Below are 14,623 nucleotides of genomic sequence, written 5' to 3'. Positions count from 1 at the left end.
CCCAGGTTGGGCTTTGACTGACTGGGAGCAGGAGCCCAGGCCCCACCCGGACTGGGCGAGGGCTGATCACTGGCCCAGGTGGTCATAACTAATGATCCGTCCATTCGTCCTGATGGGAGGAGGAATGGATGGGACAGGGTATAGTGTAAGGATGGTCATGCCCACGGTGGTCCTGAGGAAACGGCATGAAGGCTGGTGAGTCATTTAGTCACTTCACAAGTAAGGACATGGACCTGGATATATGCTCAGAAACTGATCCAGTGCACAGCCCGGGCGGGATGTCCCAGCAGCAGCTTAGAGTGGTAAAGCTGTGTACCCCAAGCCATTGGCAGGGGCCCTGCCCCAGACCAGAGACTCCCCAGGAAGAGCCACGGCTGGGCCTGGAACATCACCCTGAATAGCTCTCTCCCTCACCCAACAGAGCCCTGATGTGGGGCTGAGTTCCAAATTTCGTGGCTTCAGAACATAATAGTTACCCTTAAAGAATGTACATCAAGGCTAGGGAATCGTTGGGTCAATTTGTGTGAATATTCATCGGTTATATGCAATCTCAGTGTTACTTGGAATTGTAAGCACACAAAACTAGTCTCAGGTGTCTCTGTTACATGGACTAGGCTTGTCTAATTGTCCAAGTGTTTTTCAGGGTTGCAAAATGCTGCTTCCTGGACCCTCTCTGTCTCCCATGCTTCCTCTTAGGATTTACTGGTGTCAGCCGTCATCTGACTCCTGATTTGTCATTGGCCACTGTTCGTCTCTCCCCGATACTCAGCATCAGTGTGGGTGTTGGAGAGATCCTGCCTCCTCACATCTCTGCTCACTCTTCCCTCAATGGTCCTGGTCTCCATGCAGACAGCAAGAACAGTGCCCTCTGTGGGCCACTACCAGAAATACATCCGCCTCCTCTTGATTTACAGACAACAGTGATTTCATAAAAGTTGTAGCTATCATCCACAACTGATGAGCTTAAAAAAATTTCACATGTCAGAATGGTTTTATATTGCATTTAATTGGCTTTTGCTGCTGATGGCAATACGGTTTGTTCTTTGCAGACACTTTACCCCTAGAATCTATAGTTTGCCTCGATTGGTGACATGACCCGATGCCGTGATTGGTTTATGAACTTGCCATCGTAAGCCTGGTGCCTTTAGAACTGCAAAATGTTCCTGACAACTTCAACATAGTGGCTATCTGGGGGTGGCTTCCTCTGACTCCCAGGCTGAAGGAACTTCTTAATTGTAGGGATGTTGCTGATTCTTGTTTTAAATGCCTGAAATGAGAAGTAGTAAAATCAGGGTCTCAAAAGCAGTCACAACGTTTAAGAAGAACCAGAACTTTGTCGAGAGGGAAGAGCTTCGATTGTCAGCTTGTGACCATCTAGTGAGGCCCCGAGTGCTGACTCCAAGTCAATCCTTCAATACACGTTTGCTGGGTATTCCTGAGACGGCTAATACAATTGCTGGCCTGTATAGCCTGAGTGAAATTTTCTTATTGAAAAAGCATTGACAACAGTAGGTAGTGCATAATAATAAATCTAGAAATTCATATATTTTGAAGTATCAACTCTTGTTCTAGGAATTTATTATAAAGGAATAAGAAAGGGTATGAAATAACTATAAGAATATTATCACAATGAAAACTGGAAATAACCTATGTTTGGAGGAAAATATAACTGATCATATAAATTAGGTTACCTCCCTGCAAGACATGTCAGAAATTTAAAATGATACCATATAAAGAGGAAGATCCCTGTATTGACAGGTATTGCAATGAATTGCATTGTTTACTTTAAAAAAAAAAAAAAGGCCCAGGGCATAACATAGTATACATTATTTTCTGTTTTGTTTGAGAAAGTGGGAGGAGGGGAGATAGTTGTATATTCATATTTTCTTATATCGGCATAAATAGGAACACCAGAAGGGTACAAAAGAAACCAATAAAAAAGATTACGGGGGTGGGAAGGTGGGAGGACAGTGGTGGGAATGAGATTCCATAAAATTAATGCCCTTTTTATATTAGTTCAGATTTTTCAAAAAGACTCTATTGCCTGATGAACATAAAAGAAGATAAAATGATATTTCAGAAGAATGTGTTGACATGAAAATATATTTGTGATAATGGAAAAAAAGTTAAAAGCAGGCCACAGAACAATATTTAGTATGATGTCACTTGGGAGTAAAATAGAAAACAAGATGTCAGGAAGTCTACTGCCGAAACATTTGGCTGGTAGGATTATAGGTCTCTTTTTTTTCCCTGTCTTTTCTTCTTTTGGTTTATACAAATGCTTTTTGTATTTCTTTTTTAATACTTAAAAATGCTATTCTTAAACTACAAAACCTATGGTCACCGAGTAGAGAAAATGTTTGTAAGGAACTGGAACAGAAGCCAGGTAAGGTCTGGCAGGGGCAGGAATCAGAGAGAGGGGTCTGAGGATGGGCAGCACAGCAGGAAAGAGGCAGTGCTGTGTTGCAATAAGGAAGAACAAATCTGACTCCGAGTTCCATCTGGTCCTTTTCCTGTGCTTAGTCATGCTGCCTCTGCACCTTTTGGAAAAGAATGTTGCCTACCTGACATATACAGGATAGCCTATTCTCAGGGCTCTGACCTTTAAGAGTCCATTCATTTCGAGATAAAAGGTTCAGAACAGAGAATAACCTTGGTCTTGTTGAAGGTTTACAGGAACATTGTGACCTGACTTAGGTGGAGAGCTGCAAGGACGAAGGATTCCTGCACCAAGACGTTTGCAGCAACTAACCATGGCCCTCTCTCACCTTGCCTTTAAAAATGCTTTGCTGAAACCCTTTGAGGAGTTTGGGGCTTTAGTGCACAAGCCACCCATCTCCTTGAATGGCCCTGCAAGAAACCTTTGTCTGCTCCAACGTGGCCTCACTGTGCATTGGGCACACGAACTTGCGATTGGTAATACTCTGAGCAGAGGCTCTGAGCAATTGAGGGGCTTCATGGGGACCCCTGGCATCAGGAGGACTGGATGGGGCAGAATGGTCTGGTAGGAGCTGAGGAGGAAAACAACACAAGCAGACTTGTCAGTCTTGCTTCATCAGTAAAAATAAAATAAAAAAAAAACAAACACTCAAAGCACTACAAGAAAGGGAAAGCACTAAATGTTTATGCTAGAAATCAAAATAGTGTATTCTTCCCTCCATAAGGTGTTATTTCCTAACAATCCTATCATGTGAGCAGGAGACAGTTATGAAAATGGATGAAGCAATGATCTTTAAAACAGTCTTCTTAACTTTATTTTGAGATTAACGTGGGGGCACATTTTGTTTCAGACGTTATGCCTGTTCATTTTTTCTGTGTGGGCTTTCTCTGGATGTTAATACACTACCTTTAGCACAGGGAAGTCAGAAAGAACAGAAGCCTTGAGTTCTTCCGCCATTAAAACAGCTTCCAAGAGCTGTATGTCTGCCCAGCTGAACTTGTTGCCAACGAGAAAACCCTTCCCATGGTCTTTCAAAATCTGCAGAAAGAAAAATAACAAACAGAGTATCAGATAAAAGCAAAGACTATTTTGCCTGGCTAAACACTTATAAAAGCATGAGCTTTTTCAATACAGATCAAGTTTACTTAAGAATCTTTTTTTGGATAATCTCCAAGAATGCTGGCAAGGATAGGATGAAACTAACACTCTTATACATTGCTGTAAATGGGCACAGTCTTTTTGAAATTTGTCAGGGATTATCAAGACACCTTGGATGGTGAAGTGCTGGAGTGGAGGTCCTTGTTAGGAGCCGAGAGCTGGTTAAGTAAAACTGTATCCACCAACACAGGGAGACACAAAGCTCATAATTAGCTAGAATCTGGCTACTATACCACAAGTAGAAATAAGGCACCAATGGGACAGCAGAAGGTCAGACCTCAGCCTTTTCACCATTCAGTGGAAAATGAATACAAAAATTCCTAGGGTTTTGCTTTGAGTAGCAGATGTACAAAATAGAGGTTTAGAGTCCTTCACTAATGAGGAACAAAGGTAAAGTTAGGTACCACATCTTGTGATACATACAAGAATCCAAATAAATGTTAGTATGGATGAAAAAAAAAGTCTAGAATCAGTGAATTCTAGAGTATCCCAGCTGAGGCAAAGATGAAACAGGGCTTGGTGTGATGGAGCCCCTAAAGCAGATCCTTCAACTGCCACCTGCTTTGTTTGCCCCGGTGCCCTACAAATATTATCTTTCTCTATGAGTACTATGACATGAAAAACTTAGGAAACATACAAGTAACAAGAGTTCTTGGAGAAAGGGCTGGTGGCAGGTCTGGAGAAGGAAATGTACAAGGTGAGCCTGGGGCATCCTGTCACATTAAGGGGCAAGGAAGCAGCAAAGATTGTTGAGGTCAAGTCAAAGGGACCAGCGGAAAACTTGCAGGGGCTACCACTGGCCAGAAGAGAGGATACTTGAACCCCATTCAGAATAAGAGCTCTGGAACTAATCAAAACACAGCAAATATGTTTAACTCCATGACAATAGGGGACTTCCCTGGTGGCACAGTGGATAAGACTCTGCGCTCCCAATGCAGGAGGCCCAGGTTCAATCTAGTCAGGGAACTAGATCTCACATGCATGCCGCAGCTAAGAGTTCACATGCCACAACTAAGGAGCCAGTGAACCTCAACTAAGGGGCCACCTGCTGCAACTAAGACCTGGAGTAACAACAACAACAAAATATCCATGACAATAAATAGTATCATAATGTGACTCAAAGAACAAAAAATTCATAAACTCACTGGTCTCCTTTGAAGATGCTAGGTAACTAACTCATTTTGAAAAGAAGTGAATACAAATAAAGAATCAGGCATTTATCCTCCCTTCCTACATAAACCATACCCCAGAGTAACCAAATATATTAGGAGGGGAAGATTCATTTTCTAGAAAGCATTCCAGCTAAGAAATTAAAAGAGCCCGACAGGATTGGGGTGCAACCTTTTGCATTCACTAAGAAATCAGCGGGTTGATCATCAGCCCCATTTAGTTATAGGATGAGTGACAACCAGATAAATTGTGCTCCCTAATGACCTATACGACACAACCTATTAAGTTGTCTGGCCCAAATAATCCAACCTGAACATGATCAGGCTTCTACTTCTAACTCCAAACTGACAGGAAATCCAGGGAATGAAGGGGTATGTTGCACTTCGTAAAATCCAGACTGTGGGAAACTCCACAGGACAAACGTAAGAGGAGACCGAGGGGAGAAAAAGAGAGGAAAGGGGGACCTTGTTGATTAAAAGAGGCTTACAAATGTAATTGACTAATCTACAAAGAATGAACTTGAGTTTGACCCTGAGTTGAACAAATAAAATCCTTTAAATATTTGGAGATGTCCTGGATTTCACCACACAGATTTCAAAATCTGTAGTATGATAAAGCACATGTAACACTGTGACGCAAGTAACATAGTAGCTTTTTTTAAAAATGGAAAGTATTTCAACAATGCTGTACATTGTCCCCAAATAAAGTGGAATTCGCTCGTCTAATACTCTGCGGTACCGGCAGAACCCTTCATTATAGTTTAGGCAAAAATAAGTCATTCTTTCCCAAGGCTGAGACTGAGGAGAAACACCCCAGGGTTCTTTTGTCAAACAAGCCTATATTTGTAGATCCCTATGTAGGAGAACACATCTTTTTTTACGGTCACCTGCTGTCTCCAGGTTTGGAAACTTACCAGATGTACTGAGAGGCTATTTGTAATCAGTAGTCATTCCAAAATGACATCGGGAAAATTGTAAATTTAAAAGACTTTGTCTTTTGATTGAGGCTTGGTTAGTCTCCAGTATTAAACTTACAGAAACATCTGACACAGTGAATTCTGGATGGTGATGCCTTGGGCTGAGGGCTTATTTTAAAAATCAGAATAGAAATGCTATATCCTTTCATGGCCTTTGGTTTATTCAAATTCAGTTTGGTTAGAGGTTCCATAATTACACGTCGTTTGTTTTGGGATCCTTGTTAAAGTTTTGGTCCAAATGCAGTACAGCTCTAACAGAGCGTCTGTTTGTTTACATTTCACTCCTTATTCTCATCAGCAATGGGAAATGTCACAGTCCTGGATCCTGGGAGGTGGAGGAGGGGACCTGCTGCGTGGTGCACCCCCTCCCCCAGTTCTCACCCGCCACTCCCCCACTGCCGCCTGGGCGGAAGGGGTTGGAGGGACCCCTGGAGGCCGGGACTTGAAGGGCCTCTTGGATGCCAGGCCCACCCTGCTCCCTCCATAGGATCTGAGCTCCCAGCTGTCCCTACCCGGATGCTGTGCAACATCTCCTTTAGCCAAACTGGATCCCTGCAGCCTACCTTTTCAAAGACGGGGAAGTACCGGCTTTTAGCTTTCTTCATGACTAAAGTAAGGTTTTCCTCTTTTTCTTTGGGGGGTTTGAACGCAGCCAGAGCCCCCATCATCATAAGGTCCAGGGTACCATCAGCGTACTTGTCGATCCTGACAAAACAGTGGGGACGCTCAATCCAAAAGGCACCTCTGAGTATGAGGTTTCCTGATCCACCATTTTTTGCTGAAACTAGATATTGGGGAAATGACCTTTTTTTAAACTGAAGTATAGTTGACTTACAATGTTGTGTTAGTTTCAGATGCAGGGCAAAGTGATGCAGTTATACGTACATATATATGTATTTTTTCAGACTCCTTTCCCTTACAGCTTATTACAAAATATTGAGTATAGTTCCCTGTGCTATACAGCAGGTATACTACTGAACAGGTCCCCTGACCCAAATCCAGATAAAATTTTATACTTTAAGGTCTTTGTTTTATCTTACGTCTACTCATCTCCTGTGAAACCGAACTATTCCTGGGAGAAAGAACCCAGTCATCCTCAGCCAGGCCTAGCACAGTGCTCAGCACAGAGTGGATAGCTGTGGGGTACAAATGCAAAAAAGAAAAAGAAAAGGCCACAAGTCTTCACCCTTCAGTATTTGTGGAAACCCGTGGCGGCGCCTCCCATCAGTAGATGAGGTCCGCTGCCTGGGCTGGCCCCGTGACTTGCTTTGACTAACAGAATGAGGTCCCAGTTCTACGCCTAGAACCTAAGAGCCTGAGAACCCTCTCTGAGAACCCTGCCTGGCTGCCAGGAGAACAGGCTCAGGATGAGAGAACCAGAGACACGGGGCCACTTGTCCCCCCAATTGATAGTCAGCCAACACCCCAACCAGGTGTCCTCGCTGACCACTGGTTGACCACAGGCATAGGAGTGAGTGCCGCCAAGACACATCAAGCCTGGTGCAGACATGCTGACACCCAGAGGACCCATAGACGGGTGAGCAGTAGCTAATGCTTGCTGATTGAAGTCCCTGGGGTTCAAGGTGACATGTTCTACAGCATTGTGTGCAGGAATTGACCATTGATACAATGCTCACTGTTTGTTTGCTGAGGCAGTCATTTCCACCTTCATGCAGCATAGTTTACCAGGTCATTTGAGGAGAACATACTTTGTTAGGATGGGGCAGAGTCTATGAGAATGTTGAATGCAGATGGTGATGACGGGCAGACGGGGGAACCTGGAGCAGGGATTCAGAGTGTGTGCAAGACATGCGGGTGTAGCATGAGCAACTCCCCTGTTCCCTTGCTTCCTCCCCTCCATGCAGGCTGAGAGGCCACATGGGAGCTGGGTTTCAGTTGGTGCAGGACCAGAGAGCTTGCTTAAGAACCAAGTGTAGGCACGAACACTCTGGTACCTGACTGTCTCCTTCAGGTCCTTCCCATGCAGGTTGTCCTTGGCAGCAAGGTAACTGAGGATGGCTCTCGTCTGCGTCAGCACCATTCCATCAATTTCAACCAGAGGCAGCTGGCCAAAAAGCAGGCGTCCGCCTGTGGTTTGAGGAAAGAGAGGTCAAGATACTCTCTCTCCGTGGTTGTGATGAGCCTGCAGGAGGGTCTGCTTCTAATTTCACTGAGTGAGTCTTAGGTTTCATCCAAAGTGGTGAGTTAAAGACCCCAGTTGTTGAGCAAATGCCTACCATTTGCGTCATGGAAAATGTGAGATGCTTGATGGTTTCATGAATTTTTGTGTGTTGGTTAATCATGAGTATTTAAGGTTTTCTACATTGACTCTGACTGTGTTAAAGTATAAGTGCTTTTGGTTTTCAAAGTTTCAGGTGCATCAGAATCACCTGAAAGAGGTGGGTGGTTAAAAATACTCACCCCACCCTCCAGATATTCTAATCAGGGATGGAGTCTGAAGTCTTTGAAAAGCACAGCAGGTATCACTGTAATTCTACACAGCAGCAGGATGGGTGTGACAGGAAGAATCCAGGTCCTGGGTCTGACTGTCAGCTTTAGCCCTTCCCAGTCATGTGATTTTATGTAAATGACTTATCTGATCTTCAGTTTCATTTTCTTTAAAAAGTCATAATATCCAACTAACAGGATTTTGAAAGGATGAAACAAGATAACATAAATAAATCACAATACTGTCAACAATCAATGTTCAGTAACATCAGATTTCTCATCTCTGTAACTGCCTATATAAATGATGCATTTAAAGATGTACTACAAATAGTGCTCTTTTCATGGGGTCTTGAAGAAATGAATAGCCTTCCAAGTTTCATTCACACCTGTACATTAGTGAGAATAAGGAATTTTGCTCAGAATAGGGCCCAGACTTCACTAGTGCATTAGCAAAGGCCACAGTTAATGCACCCAACTTCCAATACTGTTCCTCCTTGACTTAACGAGAGGCAGGAACTCAGTGGAAGAGAACCAGCACAGGCACCAGTGACACCTTTGCAGGGAGCCCGTGTCTCTGTCTCATGGGGTGAGGGAGGACTATAGGCAAGTCTTCATCTTCTCTGAGCCTATTTTATGATCTGTGAAAAGATCTGTCCTGTCCATCTTACTGAGGTTCTTTGATTGGGATCCTACTTGTGACCATACTTTGGAAATATCAATACTATTGTTAATGGAGAGACTACAAAACCTCCGCTTTCTAGAGGCAGTTCTACATTTGTCCAAAACTGAATGAACATCTAAAGCTGGGCTCTGTGCTGCTGCTTATGACTGATGCAAACAGCCATTAGAAATGATCTGTGCTTCTAAGAGCTGATCGTCCTCTTTAGAAAGATTAAAAAAGAAATCTCAGATCAAGAATGTAGGAGAGGATCTTTAAGATCATTTAGTTCCATTCATTCATGTTATAGACGTTGGCACTGTGGAGGCCAATGGGGCAAAATGCCTTGCTCACACACAGAGGGGACAGCTAAGCCGGCAGAACTGGCCTCCTGACTCCTTGCCCAGTGCTCCCGCTTGTCCTGGCTGTGCCTGTTCACAAACAACAGCAATGCCCTGGAGGGTGTCCCAAGCACAATAGCAGCATCACAGACTCAGGGAGGGCTGGAGGACTTCCTTGGCTGTGAGGGAGCACTTCCTGCCAGATGGATCATGGGAGAGTTTATGGAGATATACCCATTTATTCAATACATATGTATTTACCATTACAATGTACCAGTGACTGCTTTTATGTAGAGTAAAATGGGGCAGAAATAAAGAGGAAGAGGGGAAGAGGTGCTTCCTAGGTATTCTAGATAATAAAGCTCCTGGATGAGAACTGGGGAAGGGCTAAGCATGTCTTCTCTCTCTTTGTGATCTCCCAGCATACTGTGTTCTAGGAGCAGAGAAATTCTGTTATTCTATGGTAGGGAGACAGGATGCAGAGAAATTAAAGGCCTTGCCCAAAGCCATGCAGTTTGTAATCGGCAGGTCTGCTGATGACTCGTTGAATGACTTTGTTAAAGAATAGTTTATGTTAATGTCATGACTCTTTATCAACAACAGTTGGGACATTGGGTTTTCCTTCCATAAAGAAAATATCAATAACATTGTGGCTGTTAGAAGTTTAAGAAGGACTGGGAACTTACCAGTCTTCTCTTTCAGTGTGAGAAAGTTTTCTGGGGAATTGTAAGGATTAAGGACCTTTTCTAAATTTAATCAAATTTGGATCTTTTCTATAGTTTTGATTCTACAGTTGTGACCTGGTATAATGGTGTCTGTTAATCTGCTAAAACAACTAAAAAAAGTGAATGTGAACCATGAGAACCAGAGAATATCCTAGGTCTAATTCATCCTCCTACTTATTCCCTCTCCTCCAATGCACTGGATCATTGTAAAGAATTCTTAAAGGATTCTCTGGTGGGATGGGGATTATTGAACCAGTTGGCACTGGTCAACCCAGGTTATCATATCTAGCTAAGGCCAGAGTCATTACCTACTTGATAAATTTTTATGAAGGCTAAGGAGTCTGTGCCAATGATACATTTAGTCTCGTGCCAGGCACACGGTCAACAGTCAGTGTTAGCAAGCATGCTGTGTGCCTGTTCTGATAGCTGTCAGTCTAGAATTCTGTGTTGAAATGAATATTTACAAGAACATATCTGTACTGTTTCCAATAAGATAACATTAACTCAATCAAGGCTTACCCTTCTGCAACTTCTCATGTTGTTCTCTTGTTTCAAGAAATTCTTCTTCAAACTAGATAAAGGAGAGAGACACTGTTATAATCTTAAGATGAGAGAGAGATGGAACTTGGTGTACCCCCCCAAAAATAATAAATAAATAAATAAAATTAAAAAAAGAAGATGAGAGTGAGAGAAAGAAAGACAATCAGAGAGACAGATAGGCAGACACACAGAAAGAAAGAAAGAAAGAAAGAAAGAAAGAAAGAAAGAAAGAAAGAAAGAAGAAAGAAAGAAAGAAGAAAGAAAGAAAGAAAGAAGCAAGCAAGAAAGAAAGAGAAAGGAAGGATGAAAGAAAGAAAAAGAAAGAACGAAAGAAGAAAGAAAGAATGAAAGAGAAAAAGAAATAAAGAAAAAGAAAGGAAGGAAGGATGAAAAGAAAGGGAGAAAGGGAGAAATACAGAAAGAAAGAAAAGAAAGAACCAGAATAGAAAGAAAAAGACAGAGACAGAAAGACAGACAATCAGAAAGACAGACAAGAAGACACACAGGAAGAAAAAAAAAGAATGAAAAAAGGAAGAAAGAAAGAAAGAGAAAAAGAAAGAAACAAAAAGAAAGAAAGGAAGGAAGAAAGAAAGAAGAAAGAAAGAGAAAAAGAAAGAAAGAATAAGAAAGGAAGGAAGAAGGAAAGAAAGAAGGAAGAAAAGAAAGGGAGAAAGGGAGAAATACAGAACAAAAGAAAAGAAGGAACCAGAAAAGAAAAAAAAGAGACAGAAAGAAAGACAAAAAGACAGACAAGCAGACACACAGAAAAAAAGAAGGAAGGAAGAAAGAGAAAAAGAAAGAAAAAGGAAGGAAGAAAGGAAGGAAGGAAGAAAAGAAAGGGAGAAAGGGAGAAATACAGAAGGAAAGAAAAGAAGGAACCAGAAAAGAAAAGAGAGAGAGAGGGAGAAAGAAAGCAACAAAGAGAGAGAGAGAGAAAGAAGGCAAAGAACTGCTCACAGTATAAAATGCCCAATGGTTTCCAGAATGAAAAGTATAAAAGGACCCACAACACTATCAACTACCACATAGCTGAAAATTCTGACAGACCGTGTGTGTCGAGTAGCTGAGACTGACATGGGACTGGCACCCCTTTTGGGTGTTGCCTGCTTAAAGGATATCCCCAAGCACCCACTCATATTTTTCCTTTTCTTCATCTTGCTCTGCCTTCTCTCCAAACTCTTATCCTTTCCTCCAGCTCCCCCAGTGATTTCTCCTCTTCCCTTTCCTCTCTTTCTTTCTTCTCTCTCTTCTGTGTTATTCTCCCATCAGATCAGGTCAAATTAAATGTTTCTTTGATGCTCACACATTCAGTGAAAGGGATCCAAAGATCACTCCTCAGGTGGGGGTATCATCATTTGTTGATGGAGTTTCCATAGCTTTTGTGGGAAAGAGTGGCCTTTTCATCCCCCAGACCTTGAGGTGAGAGTAAGATAAGGTGAGTAAAACAAAGCAAAATAAAGAAGGTCCTAAGTCCATGCTCTAGGGGAGATGACATTCAAACAGGGACAAAGGAATCTATACCTGGATGAAACAAAACAATTCGGAAGCACTTGTGATAATCTACAGAAAAGCCAGAGAGAGGGAATTCAGAGTCAAAGAGAAATAGATCCTGGTGGGGCAGACCTTTGAAAGGAGGGTCGAGGTGGGCCCAGACTGCAGTTAGGCCTGAGGTCTCAGTGGGCAGCCACGAGTAGAACATGACTGAGGTGAGGACCAGGGAGAAATGATTCAGCTGCAGGCCTCCTCCCTCTCCTCTGCCTTGTGATCCACCAAGATCTTTCCCGGCTCACGAAGCTTCCAGGACACCTCCCTAGGCTTCCCTCTTCCTACCCCTGTTTGAGCAGAGGACTGTGAGCCCTCGTCCACCGCTTACAAAGAAAGGCAGTTGGAAAGGGAAAGAGTGGATGCAGCTTGAAGACATCATCCTGACTTTGAAGGGGGAAGGGGACCACTTCATTCTCACCCAGATCACCCTCCTTCCCTTTCCCAAGCAGAAAGCAACCTCCACGCCAGCTGCAGCCAGCAGCCAGCGGATCGGCTCCATCCTGCCCCGGCCACGGAAGTAGCAGAGCTTGGGTTTGGCCGCCATGACTCCTGGCTTGGGTTTTCTGAAGGGCAAAATAAGAAAAAGATGTGTAAAGAGCAAACTAACACAGACTGTATGGTGTGTCTCCCCTGAAAACAATTTCCAAATCGATGAAACAAAACTGTTATTCAGGGCTGCATACATAGGAGGTAGAACTAGGAAGAAAAGCAAGAAGATAATTATCACACATACAGATGGTGGTTACATCTAGCGAGGAGAATGGCGGTGGAGATTGGGGAGGGGGATGTGGGGGCTTCTGGGATGCTAATACTATTCTGTTTCTGAAACAGAATTAGTTATTAGCCTTTGTAATTAGTCTTTAAGCTGGATAGAAATGTTTTTGCACTCTCCTGGATGTATGCTCTATCTCACAATTTAAGAAAAAGGAAAGGACAAAGTGTACATATCAAGGTATCTGTGTTCTGTAGATCTGAGAGCCTGCCTCTGGTGTTTTGAGAAAGGAACAAGGGGTTAATACGATGGTTTCATGAATGACATTGCAAAAGAAATCTTTTCTAACAGTGGGAAGCAGCTGGACCTTTGGGTTGGGAATGTTCCATGGGAACTGGGGACCCTTTCCTTTCTGTCAAGAGATTTTCCTGCGTGCTGGGACAAGCACAGGAGCAGCCTGAGCCTGGATCAGGATCTAGTCCTTACCTGGCCAAAAGGAGCTGGGTAACCTCAGGCCCAATGCACTCAACCTCTGTGTGCCTGCATGTGCCCATTTGTAACTGGGAAGAATTACGCTGGTTGACCTGCTGCCTTTTCAAGCAGACTATAGTGATGATGCAAATGTGCCCAGGGGCACTTTCTATCTTGTTGCTGCAAAAGCCACAGTAATGATTATGTTAGTGACCCCTGCCAACCTCCCCGGAATATAGAGGTGACCAAATGAGATAACATACAAAAGAAAAGTGCTTTGGATATACTAAAGCTCTATACCAACTTCGAGGGTGGCTGAATCCTCTTTTCTCACATTTGCCCCTCTGACCCCAGATGCAACAATGCATCCTTCAAGGAAACAGCAAAAATGCCAGCTGCTGGCACAGTGCACGAGGTGCTTGGAGGCACTTGGACGTGTTCAGGGAGGGTCAGGGTGTCGGTGGATGCGGAGGCTGCCCTCGGCTTCCCAAGCAGAGCAGCACTCACCATGGGCCTCCGCCTGGTAAGCGCCAACTGCCCTGCATCCCAGCCTAGCTGGGATCCCACCTGAGGATGCTGCCTATGCTAACAAAACTCACAAGGAAGTAGAAGAAAAACAGAAACCAACAAAACAAAACCCCAGAATACCAGGAACTCAGTTTATGATGAGAAACGAAACTGTTAGTACCCACAATCACATGACAACAAAGTCACTCAGGTTCCCAGCGTCTAGCAGGTGTTTTGAAGCCATTTTCCCTCACAACTGTCTGCTTCTCCTCTGTGTTGGATTTACAGTGTAACTCTTGGAGAAGTTTGATTCTTTTCTTGGTGTGGTCTTGCCACCCCTGGGCACTGCCTATGTTTGGTTGTTGTCAAGATTCATTCCTTTTCAATTGCCTCTTTAGCTACTACATGTTCACACTTTCAGCATCTTCCTGAAAACCACTTTATTGTCCTGGGAGACACAATGACTAAAAAGGTACCACAATTCTCTGATTAGAGGAGCTATGTTTACATCCAGCAACTCACTACTAGCAAACCTTAAAGTGAATCTTACAGTAAAGTGAATGCAGAGAAAACATGAAAAGAGGGAGACGGTGACTGTGTCTTCTTAACCTGTCTCCAAGAAGACAACTGGTGAATCCTCTGATCTCCTGCAGTGTCCCTTGTAGGATGGTTAAGGACCAAACAGAATCAGCTCCTCACACTCTTGCAAGTCAAAAGGAGGCAGGCACAGGGGTTCACCAACATGCCAGAGGCTCAGCAGGACACACACCCACAGTGGGTTCCCGAGCCCGGGACATTCACATTCCAGGTGCAGCAGCTTCCAGGTCCTGACCAGGTGTCAGGAGGCAGCAAGGCAAAAGAGACTGGGCGACTGACAAATGATTCAAGCCCTCACTTGGAGGACCCCCGCCGGGTCCCAGGCATCCTGCAAC

The 14,623-nt window shown here is 43.6% G+C and overlaps 1 protein-coding gene across 1 annotated transcript; it reads right to left on the bottom strand.

Moving 5' to 3' along the window:
* Nucleotides 1-1,144: 1,144 nt before the first annotated feature.
* LOC130831762 (glutathione S-transferase A4-like) lies at nucleotides 1,145-12,545 on the bottom strand. Its single transcript, XM_057700142.1, has 6 exons — nucleotides 12,459-12,545; nucleotides 10,436-10,487; nucleotides 7,700-7,832; nucleotides 6,308-6,449; nucleotides 3,347-3,478; nucleotides 1,145-1,267 (listed from the first exon to the last, which is right to left on the bottom strand). Exons 1-6 carry the CDS (start codon nucleotides 12,543-12,545, stop codon nucleotides 1,145-1,147), a joined length of 669 nt encoding a protein of 222 aa, XP_057556125.1.
* Nucleotides 12,546-14,623: the final 2,078 nt, after the last annotated feature.

Source organism: Hippopotamus amphibius, chromosome 11 (assembly GCF_030028045.1).
Source record: "Hippopotamus amphibius kiboko isolate mHipAmp2 chromosome 11, mHipAmp2.hap2, whole genome shotgun sequence".
In the NCBI taxonomy this organism is placed as follows: domain Eukaryota; kingdom Metazoa; phylum Chordata; class Mammalia; order Artiodactyla; family Hippopotamidae; genus Hippopotamus; species Hippopotamus amphibius.
The sequence above is the reverse complement of the archived record's forward strand: the minus strand, read 5'-3'. Positions and strand labels throughout refer to the sequence as shown.

Excerpts from the sequence above, each read along its gene's own strand:
- LOC130831762 (XM_057700142.1), bottom strand. The coding sequence starts at position 12,545 with ATGGCGGCCAAACCCAAGCTCTGCTACTTCCGTGGCCGGGGCAGGATG. Across the intron at positions 10,488-12,458 it reads TGGCTGCAGCTGGCGTGGAG|TTTGAAGAAGAATTTCTTGA; the intron begins GTTGCTTTCTGC and ends TCCTTTATCTAG. Across the intron at positions 6,450-7,699 it reads GACCTGAAGGAGACAGTCAG|GATCGACAAGTACGCTGATG; the intron begins GTACCAGAGTGT and ends CTGTTTTGTCAG.